The sequence below is a fragment of the Oryx dammah genome, unplaced genomic scaffold (genome assembly GCF_014754425.2).
Source record: "Oryx dammah isolate SB20612 unplaced genomic scaffold, SCBI_Odam_1.1 HiC_scaffold_21, whole genome shotgun sequence".
Lineage (NCBI taxonomy): Eukaryota > Metazoa > Chordata > Mammalia > Artiodactyla > Bovidae > Oryx > Oryx dammah.
In genome coordinates, this window is record NW_024070205.1 from 50,249,650 (window position 1) to 50,269,454 (window position 19,805).

General features: G+C 36.6%; 1 protein-coding gene across 14 annotated transcripts in view; it reads left to right on the top strand.

Moving 5' to 3' along the window:
- Nucleotides 1–19,805, top strand: part of CDC42BPA (CDC42 binding protein kinase alpha) — a 299,246-nt gene that overhangs the window by 34,073 nt on the left and 245,368 nt on the right. For all 14 annotated transcript variants that reach the window (XM_040263625.1, XM_040263632.1, XM_040263627.1 and 11 more), the window contains exon 2: nucleotides 17,197–17,288. In XM_040263625.1, coding sequence (XP_040119559.1) covers nucleotides 17,197–17,288 — 92 coding nt within the window. The remainder of the gene's footprint in view (nucleotides 1–17,196; nucleotides 17,289–19,805) is intronic.

A 19,805-nucleotide genomic window follows, 5' to 3' on the forward strand; every position in this document is an offset into this window, starting at 1 on the left:
AAGAGTACTGGAGTGGGGTGCCATTGTCTTCTCACAGATCATATAGCTAATAGGTTACAAACCCTTGTCTTGAACTCAGATCTAAGCTCAGCTTCCATATTTTTAACCAAATGGTTCTCTGCTTTCAATAATGAAAGTGAAAGTCCCTCCTTTTCTGCTCCTTATGTCCATTCTCTTTCAGATATTATCTCTATTAATTCTTTGGCCTATATCCCTTTAGACCCTTTTTCTGTGCATTCATTTAGGTGGGATATGTGTGCATGTAAAAATATGTACAACTTTTCCTTTTTTAAAATGAACCTGATAATTTTGTACATACTGTTCCGTCACTGCCTTTTTTCTCTTGATAATACACCTAAGAGGTGTTTCCCTATTCATATAGGTCTATTTCATTCTTTTTATTGACTGCATAGTGTTTCATGGTATGGGTATACCATAGTTCATACACCATTTCCCTGTTTCTTAGGTAGTTTCTAGATATTTGTTTTACAAAGAGTGTTACAAGGCTTGTACATATATCTTTGTACTATTCAGGATTAGATACTCACAAGTGAAATTTTGGGGTAAATGCAATGCACATTTAAAATACTTAAAGTTACTGAAATGTTTTCTCTCCCCAAAGTGGTTATTAAACTCCCCGTAATGGTGTATGAGTGTACCTGTTTGTCAGAAACAGGATATTATGAATCATTTTTTCTTCCTATCCCAAGATCAGTAATTGATATTTTGACTTTAATATGTAAATTCTGATTTGCTTCCAGGTCTTTGATATTTTTCATATGATCTTTTTTATTTTAAATTACCTCCTTTTTATGCTCTGCCCATTTCTCTAATATTAGTCTTTTTCATTGATGTGTAAAAAACTATTCTATATATTAATTCTTTTAAGTATATATTGCAGATTTTCCCATTGTTTTAAAAAACTTATCTTTAAACTTAGATTTAAGTTTTTATGTAGGTAGAAGACTTAGATTTTTATGTAGGTAAATCTAGCACTTTCTTTTATGGCTTCTGGCCATGTGGCTATGTTTTGCTAAGAAAGTCTTCTCTACTTCAAGATTACAGGAATATGCTCCATTATTTCCTCCGGTAGTGCTGTAGTTTTTACAAACATTTATTTCTTTCATTGGAGTTGGATGAGTTTGGATTAATCCCCTGCCCCCTGCCCCCAAATAGTCCATCTTTTTGCCACTGACTTGAATTACCACTTTGATTTTACACTAAATTTTCACATATTCGTGGACATTTTACTGAACTTATTTCTGTTTAATTGTTTTGTTGGTCCCGGGTTCAGGAAACTATGACACCATTGGACAAATCTAACTCACCACCTGTTTTTATTTTAAAGACTATTTTGTAAGGAAAGAAAGATTTTGTAAAGAAAGATGTTTTTAAATCTATGTAGTAAGTTTACCCTGTTATTTGAATACCACAATCCTAAGTTCCTTACTAGTTCCTAGTTCCTTCTAATTATGTCATAGGAAGTAGAATTCACTGAGGCTTGGAATGTGGAAAATGACATTCTCAGCCTATCCTGTGGCTTAAAAGGCTAATATTTTAAAATCAGGTGGTATTTTCTCTGATGACATATAATTTGGTGTCATGTATCTACATACTTAATATCTTTTAGAACATGATTTCTTAATCTAGGATTATACAATATCTACTAATCTTTTTTATATGATATATAAAATTTGAGGTATATGTGCTTTTTCTCTGGGAGAAGTTCATAGCCTTATTTGGCTTCCCTGGTGGCTCAGTGGTAAAAAATCTGCCTGTAATGCAGGAGATGTGGCAAGAGCTGCAGGTTTGATCCCTGGGTCAGGAATATCCTCTGGAAGAAGAAATGGCAGCCTACTCCAGTATTCTTGCCTGGGAAATCTTCTGGACAGAGGAGCCTGGCTGGCTGCAAGTCCATAGGGTTGCAAAAGAATTGATGTGGTCACTCACCTAGAGCCAGACATCCTGGAGTATGAAGTTAAGTGGGCCTTTAGAAAGCATTACTATGAACAAAGGTAGTGGAGGTGATGGAATTCCAACTGAGCTATTTCAAATCCTAAAAGATGAGGCTGTTAAAGTGCTCACTCAGTGCATCACAAAAATTCAGCAATGGCCGCAGGACTGGAAAAGGTCAGTTTTCATTCTAATCCCAAAGAAGGGCAAAGGCAAAGAATGTTCAAACTACCATACAGTTGCACTTAGTTCACATGCTAGCTCAAAATCCTTCAAGCTATGCTTCAACAGTACGTGAACTGAGAACTTCCAAATGTAAAAGCTGACTTTAGAAAAAGCAGAGGAACCAGAGATCAAATTGCCAACATCCGTTGGATCATAGAGAAAGCAAAGGAATTCCAAAAAAACATCTATTTCTGCTTCATTGGCAATGCTAAAGCCTTTGAATGTGTGGATCACAACTAACTGTGGAAAATTCTTTAATTGATGGGGATAGCAGACCACCTTACCTGCCTCTTGAGAAACCTGTATGCAGGTCAAGAAGCAACAGTTAGAACCTTACATGAAACAGCAGACTGGTTCCAAATTGGGTAAGGAGTAGGTCAAGTCTGTATATTGTCACTGCTGCTTATTTAACTTCTATACACAATACATCATGTGAAGTGCCGGGCTGGATGACTCACAAGCTGAAATCAAGATTGCCAGGAGAAATAACAACTTCAGATATGCAGATGATAGCACTCTAATGGCAGAAAGCGATGAGGAACTAAAGAGCCTCTTGAGGGTGAAAGAGGAGAGTGAAAAGGCTGGCTTAAAAAATTCAACATTTAAAAAACTTAAGATCATGGCATCTGGTCCCATCACTTCATGGCAAGTAGGTGGGAATAAAATGGAAAGAGTGACAAATTTTATTTTCTTGGGCTCCAAAATCAGTGCAGATGGTGACTGCAGCCATGAAATTAAAAGACGCTTGCTCTTTGGAAGAAAATCTATGACAAATCTAGACTGTATTAAGAAGCAGAGGCATCACTTTGCTGACAAAGGTCCATATAGTCAAAGTTATGGTTTTTCCAATAGTCATGTACGGATGTGAGAGTTGGACCAAAGAGAAGGCTGAGCATCGAAGAAATGATGCTTTTGGGTTGTGGTGTTGCAGAAGACTCTTGAGAGTCTCTTGGACAGCAAGGAGATCAAACCAGTCAAGTCAATCCTAAAGGAAATCAGTCCTGAATATTCACTGGAAGGACTGATGCTGAAGCTGAAGCTCTCTCTGATACTTTGGCTACCTCATGCAAAAAACTGACTCTTCAGAAAAGACTGATGCTGGGAAAGATTGAAGGCAGGCAGAGAAGAGGGGGACAGAGGATTGAATGGTTAGTCAGCATCACTGATTCAATGAATCTGAATTTGAGCAAACTCCAGGAGATAGTGAAGAAGGAAGCCTGGTATGCTGCAGTCGATGGGGTTGCAAACAGTTGCACATGGCTTAATGACTGAACAACAACTTTAAACAGCGAGTTTGACTTTAGGTGTTATTAGTCTAATACGTTTTCATTTCTGACTTTTTTTTCCATTTTGAATCATTTGTTGACTGTGGAGAAAATTTTTGTTTCTTTACATTTTAATGTTGAGATCTTGTTTTAAAATGTTTATTATAAAAATTACAATGCCCTACAGAAGTTTGAAGAATAGTTTAATGAACTCCCATGTATCCTAGATTTTTCTATCTTTAATGTTTTGCCACATTTGTGCTGTTCTTTCTCTGTACAAACATGCATACCTATTACTTTTGCTGAATTAGTGAGACTAAATTGTAGGTCTCTTGCCCCCCTTACCTATACCCACTTCACTGTCTGTTTTCTGAGAAATTAAAACATGCTCTTAGATCTTTCTACCATATAATGATTAATTTAGCAAATGTAACCCTGATACAGTATTATATAATATTTAATTTAATATTTAATATTAAAATTTAATATTATTTATCAAAACATCAATATTTAATTAATATGTAATATTAATTTAATATTGAAGTTTCACCAGTTATCCCAATAATTTCCTTTACAGCAGTATTTATTTTTTATTTTTGGCTGTGAGTCCCAATCCTTTATTACACATTGCATTTAGTATTTATTTTATTTTATATTTTGGCCACATGAAAGTGAAAGAGGAGAGTGAAAAAGTTGGCTTAAAGCTCAACATTCAGAAAATGAAGATCATGGCATCCGGTCCCATCACTTCATGGGAAATAGATGGGGAAACAGTGGAAACAGTGTCAGACTTTATTTTTTGGTGCTCAAAAATCACTGCAGATGGTGACTGCAGCCATGAAATTAAAAGACGCTTACTCCTTGGAAGAAAAGTTATGACCAACCTAGATAGCATATTGAAAAGCAGAGACATTACTTTGCCGACTAAGGTTCATCTAGTTAAGGCTATGGTTTTTCCAGTAGTCATGTATGGATGTGAGAGTTGGACTGTGAAGAAAGCTGAGCGCCGAAGAATTGATGCTTTTGAACTGTGGTGTTGGAGAAGACTCTTGAGAGTCCCTTGGACTGCAAGGAGATTCAACCAGTCCATTCTGAAGGAGATCAACCCTGGGATTTCTTTGGAAGGAATGATGCTAAAGCTGAAAGTCCAGTACTTTGGCCATCTCATGCAAAGAGTTGACTCATTGGAAAAGACTCTGATGCTGGGAGGGATTGGGGGCAGGAGGAGAAGGGGATGACTGAGGATGAGATGGCTGGATGGCATCACTGACTCGATGGACGTGAGTCTGAGTGAACTCCGGGAGTTGGTGATGGACAGGGAGGCCTGGCGTGCTGCAATTCATGAGGTTGCAAAGAGTTGGACATGACTGAGCAACTAAACTGAACTGAACTGAACTGAGCAGTTAGCAGGATCTTGATTCCCCAACTGGGATTGAACCTGAGCCCTTAGTAGTGAAAGCATGGAGTCCTAATCATTGGATCACCAGGGAATTCTGCATTGCGTTTTAATGTCTCTTTGAAATCTTTTAATCTGGAGCAGTTCTTCATATATATATATTTATCTTTTAGGGTCTGTGTTGTGTCTTAAAACTTGTCATACCACAGGTCAGATATTTTATAGATTGTTCCTCAATTTAAGTTCTGATTATTTCCATGTGATTAGAGTCGAGGTACCTGTCTCTGGGACTTCCCTGACAGCTCAGTTGGTAAAGAATCTGCCTGCAATACAGGAGACCCCAGTTCGATTCCCGGGTTGGGAAGATCTGCTGGAGAAGGGATAAGCTTCCCACTCCAGTGTTCTTGGGCTTCCCCTGTTGTTCAGCTGGTGAAGAATCTGTCTGCAATGCAGGAGACCTGGGTTTGAGCCCTGGATTCGGAAGATCCCCTGGAGAATGGAAAGGCTACCTACTCCAGTATTCTGGCCTGGAGAATTCTACGGACTGTATAGTCCATGGGGTCGCAAAGATTCAGACACGACTAAGCAACTTTCACCTTCACCTTCACCTTATCTGTCTTTGGCAGGTGTATAGTAATAAGTGATATTCTGTTCATTCAGTACATCATACCAGAAGGCACATAATGTCTTTTGTCCATCGTCATGGTGTTGTGTTGAACACATTAGACATTCATCCCAGTAACCTAGACTGCTTTTGGTGAGGGCTGGTAAATAGAAATCAATGTCTGGATGTTACGTATGCTCATTGCTGCTGAGATAGTTGTATGTCATGCTTCAGTGTCTTCAGTATGTTATGCTGTGTGTGTGTCTATGAGTTTATATTTATACTGTGTATTATTATTTTTAAAACATTTTAATTTTTTATTTATTTTTTTACCACACTGCTTGGCATTTGGGATCTTGGCTCCCTGATCAGGGATCAAACTCCTGCCCCCTGCACTGGAAGGGTGGAGTCTTAACCACTGGACCACCAGGGCAGTCTTGGTTCTTTGTATTCGAACTTAACACTGAAAGATTTCTTTCTTGATACTCCTTATTTCCATGTTTGTATTTCCTCACATTAGGAACCCAGGCTTCCAGCAACAGTTAAACATGATTGATTTGTTTGATTAACTACACTAGATGTAAAATAGTTTCATAATTGCTCCCTACTGATTCAGAGAACCAATCTAAGTGGAGTTCAAGTTGTTTGTATTCCTTTTTTTTTTTTCCCACTCGACTGAAGACAAATATTTAAAAAGCTTTGTTGTAAAGTTACTTGGATAAGTTTTTTTAAATAATTCTCTTGTGGTTACGTTATTTGTTTGAAGGCTAAAGTTACACACAGCACAGAATACTCAGATAAGTGTTAGTGTCACTGGTTACCAGCCTTGTCACTTCCACCTCGTTCCTACTTACACTTTGCAGGCAATCACTTTTAACTTTTAATTTCTTTTTGAAGAAGTAAGGACATTTTAAGAATATAGTAGCAGACTTCGTAAGTATCCAATACTTTGGCCACCTGATGCAAAGAACTGACTCACTGTAAAAGATCCTGATGCTGGGAAAGATTGAAGGCAGGAGGAGAAGGGGACAACAGGGGATAAGATGGTTTAATGGCATCACAAACACGATGGACATGAGTTTGAGCGAGCTCTGGGAGTTGGTGATAGACAGGGAAGCCTGGTGTGCTGCAGTCCATGGGGTCGCAAAGAGTCAGACACAACTGAGCAACTGAATGGAACTGAACTTGTTTCCTCATTTAATGTATCTTGGATTGTATTAACAAGATATAGTACAGTGGAGTATTCTTGTTTAGTTGCTGAGTTGTTTCTGACTCTTACGACTGCAGGCTCTTCTTTCCTGGGATTTCCTAGGCAAGAATACTGGAGTGGGTTGCCATTTCCTTCTGCAGGGGGCCTTCCCAACCCAGAAATTGAAACCGAGTCTCCTGCATTGGCAGGCAGATATTTACCACTGAGTTGACAGAGAAGCCCACAATGGAGTATTCAGTTCAGTTCAGTCACTCAGCCGTGTCTGACTCTTTGCAACCCCATGAATTGCAGCACGCCAGGCCTCCCTGTCCATCACCATCTCCCGGAGTTCACTCACACTCAACGTCCATCGAGTCAGTGATGCCATCCAGCCATCTCATCCTCTGTTGTCCCTTTCTCCTCCTGCCCCCAATCCCTCCCAGCATCAGTCTTTTCCAATGAGTCAACTCTTCGCATGAGATAGCCAAAGTACTGGAGTTTCAGCTTTAGCATCATTCCTTCCAAAGAAATCCCAGGGCTGATCTCCTTTAGGATGGACTGGTTGGATCTCCTTGCAGTCCAAGGGACTCTCAAGAGTCTTCTCCAACACCACAGTTCAAAAGCATCAATTCTTCAGCGCTCACCTTTCTTCACAGTCCAACTCTCACATCCATACATGACCACTGGAAAAACCATAGCCTTGATTAGACAGACCTTTGTTGGCAAAGTAATGTCTCTGCTTTTCAATATGCTATCTAGGTTGGTCATAACTTTCCTTCTAAGGAGTAAGTGTCTTTTAATTTCATGGCTCCAGTCACCATCTGCGGTGATTTTGGAGCCCAAAAAAATAAAGTCTGACACTGTTTCCACTGTTTCCCCATCTGTTTCCCATGAAGTGATGGGACCAGATGCCATGATCTTCGTTTTCTGAATGTTGAGCTTTAAGCCAACTTTTTCACTCTCCTCTTTCACTTTCATCAAGAGGCTTTTTAGTTCCTCTTCACTTTCTGCCATAAGGGTGGTGTCATCTGCATATCTGAGGTTATTGATATTTCTCCCGGCAATCTTGATTCCAGCTTGTGCTTCTTCCAGCCCAGCATTTCTCATGATGTACTCTGCATATAAGTTAAATAAGCAGGGTGACAATATACAGCCTTGACGTACTCCTTTTTCTATTTGGAACCAGTCTGTTGTTCCATGTCCAGTTCTAACTGCTGCTTCCTGACCTGCATATAGGTTTCTCAAGAGGCAGGTCAGGTGGTCTGGTATTCCCATCTCTTTCAGAATTTTCCACAGTTTATTGTGTTGTTTTTTTTTTAAATTAATTAATTAATTTATTTTTAATTTTACTTTACAATTCTGTATTGGTTTTGCCATACATTGACATGAATCCACCATGGGTGTACATTGTGATCCACACAGTCAAAGGCTTTGGCATAGTCAATAAAACAGAAATAGATGTTTTTTCTGGAACTCTCTTGCTTTTTCGATTAGTCAACCATAAAAATGAATGAAACTCTGCCATTTGTAGTAATGTGAATGGACCTAGAGAATATTATACTTAGTGAAATGTCAAGAAAAAAACAAATACTGTATGGTATTCATATGTGGAACCTAGAAAGTAATGCAAACAAATGTGTGTGCAAAATAGAAACACCAGCTGTAGAAAACAAGCTGCTGCTGCTGCTAAGTCGCATCAGTTGTGTCCGACTCTGTGCAACCCCGTTGACGGCAACCCACCAGGCTCCTCTGTCCCTGGGATTCTCCAGGCAAGAACACTGGAGTGGGTTGCCATTTCCTTCTTCAATGCATGAAAGTGAAAAGTGAAAGTGAAGTTGCTCAGTCGTGTCTGACTCTTCACGACCCCATGGACTGCAGCCCACCAGGCTCCTCCGTCCATGGGATTTTACAGGCAAGAGTACTAGAGTAGGGTGCCATTGCCTTCTCCAGAAGACAAGCCATTGGCTACCAAATGGAGAGTGGGAAGAAAGGAGGAGTAAATTAAGGGTATGGGATTAAAAGACAGAAACTGCTGTGTGTAAAGTAGATAAACAGTAAGAAAGTATTGTATAGCACAGTTAATTGCAGGCATTATCTTGTAATAACTTTAAATGGAATAAAACCTATAAAAAAAGTGAATCACTATGCTCTACACCTGAAACTACTATAATATTGTAAATAAATAAAGTGCTATTTTAGATATCTTTTTAGATGATTTTTCAGAAGCTTTTTTTGAGGTATAGGAATGAAGTTGACTTGTGAGTATTGTTTCTGTCCAACATCTTACTTGACTCAGTCATTAATAATAATGACTCATACTGATTTTTTTTTTGATCTATGTAAAGTAATGCTCAAAATTCTCTAAGCCAGGCTTCAACAGTACATGAAGCGTGAACTTACAGATGTTCAAGCTGGATTTAGAAAAGGCAGAGGAACTAGAGATCAAATTGCCAACATCCATTGGGTCATTGAAAAAGCAAGAGAGTTCCAGAAAAACATCTCCCCAAAGCCTTTGACTGTGTGGATCACAACAACTGTGGACAATTCTTAAAGAGATGGGAATACCAGATCACCTTCCCTGCTTCCTGAGAAGTCTGTATGCAGGTTAAGAAGCAACAATTAGAACTGGACATGGAACATCAGACTGGTTCCAAATTGGGTAAGGAGTACATCATGTCTGTATATTGTCACCCTGCTTATTTAACTTATATGCAAGAGTACTATATGTGACATGCTGGGCTGGACAAAGCACAACCTGAATCAAGATTGCCAGGAGAAATATCAGTAACCTCAAATGTGCAGATGATGCCGCCATTATGGCAGAAAGCAAAGAAGAACTAAAGAGACTCTTGATGAAAGTGAAAGAGGAGAGTAAAAAAGCTGACTTAAACTCAACATTCAAGAAACTAAGATCATGGCATCTGGTTTTATCATGTCATGGCAAATAGATGGGGAAAGAATGGAAACAGTGAGAGACTTTATTTTCTTGGGCTCCAGTATCACTGCAGATGGTGACTACAGCCATGAAATTAAAAGACGCTTGCTCCTTGGAAGAAAAGCTATGGCCAACCTAGACAGCATATTAAAAAGCAGAGATGTTACTTTGCTGACAAAGGTCCATCTAGTCCAAGCTATGGATTTTCCAGTAGTCATGTATGGATGTGAGAGTTGGACTATAAAGAAAGTTGACTGCTGAAGAATTGATGCTTTTGAACTGTGGTGTTGGAGAAGACTCGTGAAAGTCCCTTGGACTGCAAGGAGATCCAACCAGTCAGTCCTAAAGGAAATCAGTCCTGAACATTCATTGGGACTGATGCTGAGGCTGAAACTCCAATACTTTGGCCACCTGATGTAAAGAGCTGACTCATTGGTAAAGACCCTGATGCTGGGAAAGATTGAGGGCAGGAGAAGGGGACTATAGAGGATGAGATGGTTGAATGGCATCACCGACTCAATGGACATGAGTTTGAACAAGCTGCAGGAGTTGATGATGGACAGGGAAGCTTGGCGTGCTTCTGTCCAAGGAGTCGCAAAGATTCGGACACGAATGAGCGACTGAACTGACTGATGTAGATAAATCACACAGTCTACAGATTGTAACAGTTTTCTCAGTCTTTTTGTTTGTTACTTCTTACTACACTGACTTGGACCACTATTACAATGTTTAAATAAAACTGATAATAACAATTATTTTAGTAGAAGTCATCCTTTATTTCCTAATTTTATAATTTTATTTATTTATGTTTGACTGCTGAGTCTTCTTTGCTGTGCGAGCTTTTCTCTAGTTGTGGCAAGCAGGGGCTTCTCTGAGGTTGTGGTGTGTGGGCTTCTCATTGCAGTGGTTTCTCTTGTTGCAGAGCACAGGCTCGAAGGCGCATGGGCTGCAGTATTTGTGGCTCGTGGGGTTAGTAGTTGCAGCTTCTGGGCCCTAGAGCACAGGCTCAGCAGCTGCATGAACCTAGTTGCTCCATGACATGTAGGATCTTCGTGAATCAGGGATTGAACCCATGTCCCCTGCAGTAGCAGGTGGGTTCTTTACCAGTAAGTCACCAGGAAAGCCATATTTCCTAATTTTAAAGAGAACAGTTTTAACATTTTACCTGTAAGTTATATATGCTGTTTGCAACTGCTGCTGTTATTGCTGTCATTTATCAGGCCATAGGAACTTCCTTTTATTCCTCATTTGTTATAAATGTGGTTTTTAAAGTTGCATGAATGGTTGTTTAATTGAAATGTGTATAAATATATTTATTGATATGTTAATTTTCCTTAAATCTCTTTATGTGATAAATTATGCTAGTCAGTTTTCTAATATTATAGATTCCTTGCATGCTTGGCATAAGCCCAACCTGGTCATGTTATGTTATGTTATTTATACACTGCTTGATTCATTTAGTTGGATAATTTGATGAGACTTTTTGCATCTATGTTTGTGAATCAGTTCAGTTCAGTCACTCAGTTGTGTCCAGCTGTTTGCGACCCCATGAACTGCAGCACACCAGGCTTCCCTGTCCAGCACCAACTCCCAGAGCTCGCTCAAACTCATGTCCATCGAGTTGGTGATGCAGTCCAACCATCTCGTCCTCATGAATGTTCATGAATAAGACTGTACTTTTGGCATGAGGTTAGGATTACATGAATTGGATAGCTTCTCCTCTTTGTTTATTGTTTCAAAAATCTGTTTTACTGTGGGAATTATCTCTTATATGTTTGGTTGAATTTGCTTGTAAAGCAGTTCAGGATTGGTATTTTATGTGTGAAAGATTTTAAACTATTGATTCAGTTACTTGTTGAACAATTCATATTTTCAATTTTTGTCATTTGCTCTTTTTAGTAACTTGTTCACTTCATTTTCAAATTTATGCCCTGAATTGTTTATGACATTCTCTTACTATCTAATATCAGTAGCATCTGTAGTTTTCTCTAATTTCTGATTTCCAGTGTTGACTTTTCTATACTTTCCTATTTTTTTCCTTTTCTTATGTTTTTATTTTACTGTGTTCAATGATTTGTCCTTTGGCCTTGTTGAGCCTTTCTTTTTTATGCTTATTTTCAAATTAATTTTATTTTTTTCTTCTTTATATTTTTGTTTTCTTTCTTCTAATTTGATTTTATTCTTTTGGTCTACCTTTTGTGTTGCGTTTTTAACATCTTAAATTTCAGCTTTCCTTTCCTCATTATAAATACTGAGCACTTTCCCATCCCAGTTATATTATAGTAGTTTTGATATGTAGTATTTTTATTATTAAGTAGTTCTGAATATTTTCTAGTTACCTAATTAGTTTCTTCTTCAAAATTGTTTTTGGATTTCAGAGCTTATGGATTTTTCTTGTGGTCTTTTTTTATTGATGTGTAATTGTGTTTATTTCATATTATTCATAGAATTTTGTTTTTATGTTCCCAATACTTTGAATTTTTGTTGGAGACAGTTTTATGTTTTGCATATTATAGAAATTTGTAGAGGTTTGGTGTGTTTGAAAATTAATCCTCCAACTTTTAGGTGGAGTGTTATATATATGCCACTCAGTACACTAAAAATACAGTAAAACCTTTTTGGTCTGCTTGAGCTATCAGTTACTGAGAGAGAGAGTAAAGTCCCCCTTTAGGAAGGTGAGTTTGTTCTTTTATGTCTGTCAGTTTGGCTTTACATATTTTGTGGTTATGTTATTGAGTGTATACATATTTAGACTTATTATGTCCTGGTTAAGTTCAGCTGTTCTTTTTTTTTTTTTAATCAGGTATGACTTCTTTAAATCTCTACTCTACTAGTGCCTCCCTACCTGGTATCTCTTTTGTTTAATTTTTATCTCTGTATTGATTTTGGGGGTGAGGACAGATGGTTAATATTAGCCTCTATTTACTTCTTCTGAAATTTTACGTAAATTTAGTTAAGAACCTACTAAAACAGAATTTTAGAAAGGATGATCACATGTAAATATTGTATATTTGGAAAAATGCTTACAAAATATGGGAACTTCCAGCAATATTGGTAAAGAAAAGTAACGAATATGGACTTGAATATATGTATTCGTAACTGAAAAGGGATCAAGCCTATTCATATAGTGGAGTTTATTCATTTTAAAAAATTTATTTTATTTATTTTTGGCTGTGCTGGGTCTTTGTTGCTATGCAGGCTTTTCTCCAGCTGTGGCAAGTGGAGGCTACTCTCTAGTTTCAGTGCACGGGTTTCTCATTGTGGTGGCTTCTCTTTTTGTGGAGCACAGGCTCTAGGACAGGTGAACTTCAATAGTCGCAGCGCACGGACTCATTATTGTGGTTTGCAGGCTGTAGAGCGCAGGCTCAGTAGTTGTGCTGCACAGGATTAGTTGCTCAGCGGCGTGTGAGATCTTCCTGGATTGGAGATCAAACCCATGTCTCCTGCATTGGCAGGCAGTTTTTTACCACTGAGCCACCAGGGAAGCCCCTGTATAGTAGGGTTTTATAAAGAAAAGAGTATTTTGTCACCCTATTCCAGTAAATTTGTGAAAATTTCAGTACAGTGTATAATTTCTTAGAAGAATATAATTAATACAGTTGTCACAGGTAGAAATAGAAAAATGAAAATGACAGTCCGAAAGAAATCAGAATATCTAAAGTACAACATAATGACGCATGTAAGATGTTTCACTGGCAAGTTTTAGCAGACCGTACAGTCATAGTCTCCTTTGTCTTCTAAAACTTCTTTAGTTTTGTCTTTGACAGTAAGATCTTCAAACAACCTGGAACTATTTCATTTTGGAGAAAAGGAGAAGAAGCTACTCAACATATTACATGAGGCTAGTTTATCATTGGTACTAAATCAGATCTAGATAGTAGGGAAAAAAATATAATTGTAAACCAACATTGTTTATAACCACAGATGTAAAATACCTTAAGTAAAATGAAAACAAACCAATTTCTTTTTATTTTTTCTTAAATACATTACAGCGACTTCCCTGGTGGCCCAGTGGCTAAGCCTGTGCCCTCCCAATGCAGGGGTCTCAAGTTCAATCCCTGGTCAGGGAGCATGATTCCACATGCCACAGCTAAGAGTTTGCATGCTGAAACTAGACAAACAAACAATCCTGCATGCTGCAACTAAGACCCAGCACAACCAAAATAAATAAATAATAAATATAAAAAGAAATCATAAATACAATATTACAAAATTAAAAATACAAAAGAAAAATACATTATAACCAAGGCAGATTTATCTCAAAGTGTACAAAGATGTATCAACTTCTAAAATCTTTTAAAGTAAAATGCCATGTTAAGAGAACAGAAAAGAAAATGAAATCTTGTCCACAGAGGTTGTAATTAACAGTCCTACCAGTTATGTATGAAAATACCTGTTATTCACACTCTGGAAAATCTTGGTGGTTTCAGATTCTTTTATTTTTGGCATATTTGGTTGTTAAATAATAGAATATTACTAAGTTTATTTGCATTTCTCTATTCTTGTATTGTGTACATAATTTTCTCTTTATTAGCCACTTGCATTCAACACATTGAAAAATTAGGAGAGTAACACTTATTGCATAGTTTATTTACTTGAGAACAAAGCACTATTTTATTTATCTTTATACCTCTTACATCTTATAAAATGCTCGGCCTATAGTGAGTATTCAGAGATACTTTTTGAGTGAATAAATATTGGTAAACTATGAGACTTCTGAAGAAATTTGTGAAACTCATTTTTGAACGTCTGTAAATAGAATCGTTTTGTTGTGTCAAAGAAATGATATTTTTGCTAGTAGTTTCCAGGAAATAAAGAATGGACAGAATTATTCTTTTAATTCATGTTGTTAATAATACTACAAGGTGCCATAAAATGTGGATATCTGACTGAATCCTTAATCATGCATGATTTAACTACTCATTTGCTTGGTGCTTGCAGAATGTATACTGTTGCATGGAAAGATAATATCATTTATTTTTTGACATATTGTTACTCTTTGTACCTTTGCTAAAGATTGTTTCAGCAACCATTTGCTTACCTGAATTGTATTTCAGATACTTTAGTTTTAAAAAAAAGTTTTCCTGTTTATGATAGTGTTTTAGAGGATTGAAATACTTAGATTTCTAACCTTTTAGATAATGTTACCCAGAGGAAGGCATATATAGAATTATTTTTTAACCATAGTTGTCTGTGTTGAATTTGCTGTCTTTGGATTTAGGGTCAGAATGAAACAGAGGTATAGAACGTATCCTCTGCTTGGATTAAGATATTTGGAAATCTTGAGGGGGACAGGGTTATAAAGAGAAGTAGAAGAAACAAAGAACTGTTCAATGTGGTGTAAGCTGTGTTGTGATATTTTCCAGCTCTAGCTGACAACTAGAGTAATACTAGTCTCCCCTGGCTGGCTCCAGGTCTTTATTTTTAATTTACACATTCTATGTGTACCAATTTTAGCCAAGTATTTCCGATACACTTGTGTAGAAGCAGGGAAAGAGAAGGACACTGGTCTCAAGATTATTGCACTATTTCTTGCCATGGCTTATAACCCACCTGCTGCTGCTAAGTCACGTCGGTCGTGTCCCACTCTGTGTGACCCCATAGCCGGCAGCCCACCAGGCTCTCCTGTCCCTGGGATTCTCCAGGCAAGAACACTGGAGTGGGTTGCCATTTCCTTCTCCAATGCATGAAAGTGAAATGTGAGAGTGAAGTTGCTCAGTCGTGTCTGACTCTTCGTGACCCCATGGACTGCAGCCTACCAGGCTCCTCCATCCATGGGATTTCCCAGGCAAGAGTACTGGAGTGGGGTGCCATTCTTTGTAAATAATCTATTTGTAAATAAACTATCCTCAGATTGGAATAGTTTATTTCTATTAGGACCCTGAGTGACTTCCCAGTCTCACCATTTGTCCAGTCCAGTTTGTTCAAGACTAAGATGTCTTGGTTATTTTATCAAAATGTTAACTGCCTGGCTTTACCTCTCTCTCTCACAGTATGAGATCCTTTATACCTTCATTCAGATTTGATATGTTTATTTGATCTTCATCTTTTCTGTTATGTGAATTCCAAATAGAGATTCAATCTATATTTCCTTTCCTGACAATCTAAAGCAGAAATCTAAACCACTGCAGAAACTTCTAAACCAATGCAGAAATCTCTCATAGACTGTTCTGCAATGTGGAATACCCCTCTTTTCTAAACCAGTTAGGGCTAAATATCTTAGACCAAAACAAGTGGTAAGGCATTCTGTGTTTCTTTCACTCTTCTAGTGCTTAAATGCATACCTTTAATCTTCTACATTCTGGTCTGTGGTAGGAAGGAGAAGAGAGCTGTACCCATATATAAAGACCTTTTATTCATTAACTCCTCTTTGTGTGACAATAAGGAGGGATATCAGGGGAGGAAAGGTGAAAGGTCTAAATTTCTCTCAGAGACAGCAGAACATATAATTTATTTTATAATTTTTTTAAAATTTCAGTATATTCTCTATAATTAATAATGTTTAAGTTTCTTGCATGGCATCCAAGGCCATTTCCATATTCTATTTTCTAGCCCTGATTTCTTTTTTATTGTTACAATTCTATTATAGCAATTAATTATTTACTGTTATCACCCAAATTTTACTTTCTCGCTTCCCTTAATTTGCAAATATCTCTCCCTTTCCTGGGAATGGGGCTTCCCTGGTGGCTCAGAGGGTAAAGCATCTGCCTGCAATGTGGGAGACCTGGGTTCAATTCCTGGGTTGGGAAGATCCCCTGGAGAAGGAAATGGCAACCCACTCCAGTTTTCTTGCCTGGAGAATCCCATGGACGGAGAAGCCTGGCAGGCTGTAGTCCATGGGGTCTCAAAGGGTTGGACATGACTGAGAAACTTCACTTTCACTTTGCTGGGAATATCTACAGTGCAAACAGGTAAAGTAGCAAAGTTTACTTAGTCCTCAAGGCCCAGGTTCAAACTTACTGCCTCATTAGTGTTCACATAAGAGAATTAGTGTTCCATTCTCACTGACCCTGAAGCGCTTTGTGTCTATCTCTGTTAGAAACTTTGATCACATTATTATGTTATGTGTTTACATACTGTGTAAACAGTCTTTCAGAAAGACTGTGAAGTTCTTGAATGAAGGTACCATTTTGTAATTATATTTGTTTAAAACTCCAGTAATTGTCACCATGCTTTGTATAATATCAGCTCTTGCTAAAGGCATGTTAAAAGAAGAAGTCAATGAATGAATGTGGCAGAAATTTTAATTTACTGTGTGGGAACTGCTGAATGTCTCTGGTGCCAACATATTTCCTTTTACTCCTTGGATCTTTGTGTTAAAATATATATCTAGCATTGAGTTAGAATACATGGAATGTTTAACAAGAATATATTGATCTCATTTGTATGTCACTGCTACTTTTCATTATTTCATATGTTATTTGGCTTTTAAAAATATGTTTTCCACCAAAAATATAATTCATATGTAAGAAATCAATGAAACATGGAAATTAAAACTATTTCTTCTCAGTATAGTTTCATGGGACTATTAAATACTTCAGCTTAATCCTTAATCATAATGTTTGAGAAATACTGTTTACATCTAATTTGTATCACATTTCAATAATTGATATTATGTTTTTGTTTCAGCTAAACCATTTACTTCTAAAGTGAAACAGATGCGATTACATAGAGAAGACTTTGAAATATTAAAGGTGATTGGTCGAGGGGCTTTTGGAGAGGTAAGAGATAAAGATTTTATAGAGATCTGATATTTGTTTTACAAGCTATTTTATACAGTCTTTGGAATAATTTAACTAAAATATTATTTACTTGCTTTTGTAACTGATATTACTGATCAGAAATCATTAAAATTTTGAATGAAATCTTTCTACATAGATTTTTTCCCAGTATATTTCTATTTTTTATATGTTATTGAAGTTTGAGTATGTGGACTCTTCTGTTTGTATATTTGCCTCTCCTTGTGTCAATAGTACACTGCCTTAAATTAACTTTAGTTTGAGAAGTCTTAATATCTGGTAGTACATTTACTGTAACTTCTCTCTTTGCCTCTCTTGTTAACCCTTTATATTTTCATATAATTTGGAATAAATGTTTCAGTTTGTACTTACTCCCACATCTATACTCAGCACTCACATATCTGGAATTTTGATGAGGATTGCACTTAACTAGAGATTACTTTGAAGTTAATTTACATCTTAATAATATTGAATCAACCAATCCCTGAACATAGTATGTTCCTTCATTTATTTAGGGCCTTATAAATTTAACCCATGAATTATTTGTAGTTTTCATTCAGTAGAGATAATTTATGTGTTTTTCAGCAGATTTATTCCTAGGTATGTTATATTCTTCATGCTGTTTTAATTAGGTTGTTAAGTTTTATTTTCTAATTGTTTTTACTAGTAGTTAGAACTACAATTGAATTTTGTTTATTGACTTCATACTCACCAACCTAGCTAACTGTACTTTTAAAATCATGAACTGTGTTGGATTTTAATCAATGCTTTATTAGCATCTTTTGAGACATGGCTTTTCTCCTCAATTAGTTGAGTTACACCGATTTATTTTCAAATGTGAAACTAACTTTGCATTTCTAATTAAGCCAGCTTTGTTGGGATCTGTTATCCTTTTAATTTACTGTTGGACTTGGTTTACTATTTGTGTGTATGTGCTGGATCTTTAACAGGAATTGGCCTGACATTTTCCTCCTTACCACATCCTGATCAGATTTTGGTATCTTGGTTATTCTGGCCTCATAAAAAGAGGGAGGTGTTTCCTCTTTTATTGTTCTCTAGAAGAGTTTGAGAGGATTATTATTTCTTCCTTAAATGCTTAGAAGATTTCATTGGTGAAGCCGATTGAGCCAGGAGGTTCCTAGAGAGAGAGTTTTAAATTACATATTCGTTTCTAACAATTGAAGTTCCACTATGTGGATTTTCTGCAGAGGTGCGTCAGCTTTACCGGGTTCATCCACGTCACCTACTTTTTCAAATTTATTGCTGTACTGGTCATTTGCTCTTCTCATTTTTTTGTTTGTTATGCTTTGAGGTTGGTCAATTCTGTTGTTTTTTTCAGTGAATTAACTTTTGCCCTTTGAATTTTCCTATACTAGATTTGTTTTCTGTTTCATTCGTTTTTGCTCTTAAAATATTCTCTGTCTTTGGTTTTAACTTGCTGTTCTTTTTCTAACTTGTGGAGATAGAGCATTGATTTCTAGCTTTTCTATACTTTTTCCTCTAAGCAACTTTAGCTATAGCCAAGTTTTGATGTGTCATATTTTCATTATAGTTTTCCTTAAATACAGTGTAATTTCCAATGTGATTTTAGATTTCTCTAGTGGATTTTTTTCATCTTTGATTTTAGAAGTTTATTTCTCAGTCTCTACTTGGTGCATTTTTAGTTATGCTTCTGCTTCTGAGTGATAATTTAATTCTAGAGCAGTCAGGGAGTATGCACTGTGTGCTTTCCCATCTTTGAAATTTGCTGTATGGTGTTCTATAAATATCAGTTAGGTGAAAGATACTAATCTTGTTTAAATCTCCCATATCCTTAGTGTTTTTCCTGCTTGTTGCTTCATTTCCTGAGAGAGGATTTGCTTATTTCTTTTTTATTTTATTTCTTCTAGTTTTCACCGATAGCAGATATAATGTTATTATATCTCCCTAGTTATTAACTCTTTTATCAGGATGTGATGATGCCTGTTATCTCTAAGTAATAAAGTTAACCTTTACTTCATCTGAGATTAGTTGAATGATCCCAGCTCTTATTATTAGTCTTCTACATGAAATATCTTATTCCACCCTTTTAGTTTCAGTTTTCTATAACTTTGCATGTTTACCATTTAATAGAATATACTTTTTGGTTTTAAATTCAGTCTGATAAATTTCTTATCTTTAATTGGAGTATAGTCAGTTGGCATTTAAATATAATTACATTATTCTTATTTGTTTTCTATTTGTCTTGCACATTTAGTATTATCTTTCTCTCAATTCTTGGATTAACTGAGTATTTTAAATTATTGTTTCCCCCTTCTATTAATTTCTTAGATGCACTTTCTTTTATTGGTTTCCTGAGATTGCTTCTTCTATTCTTAGTAAATTTGTACTGAGTGGCCAAAAGTTTGTTTGGGTTTTTCCAGAACATCTCACAAAAAAACCTGAATGAACTTTTGGCCAATCCATTATTTTGCCATTTCCATTTTTTTTTTGTCATTATTGTCTTTTAGCTCTGAATAT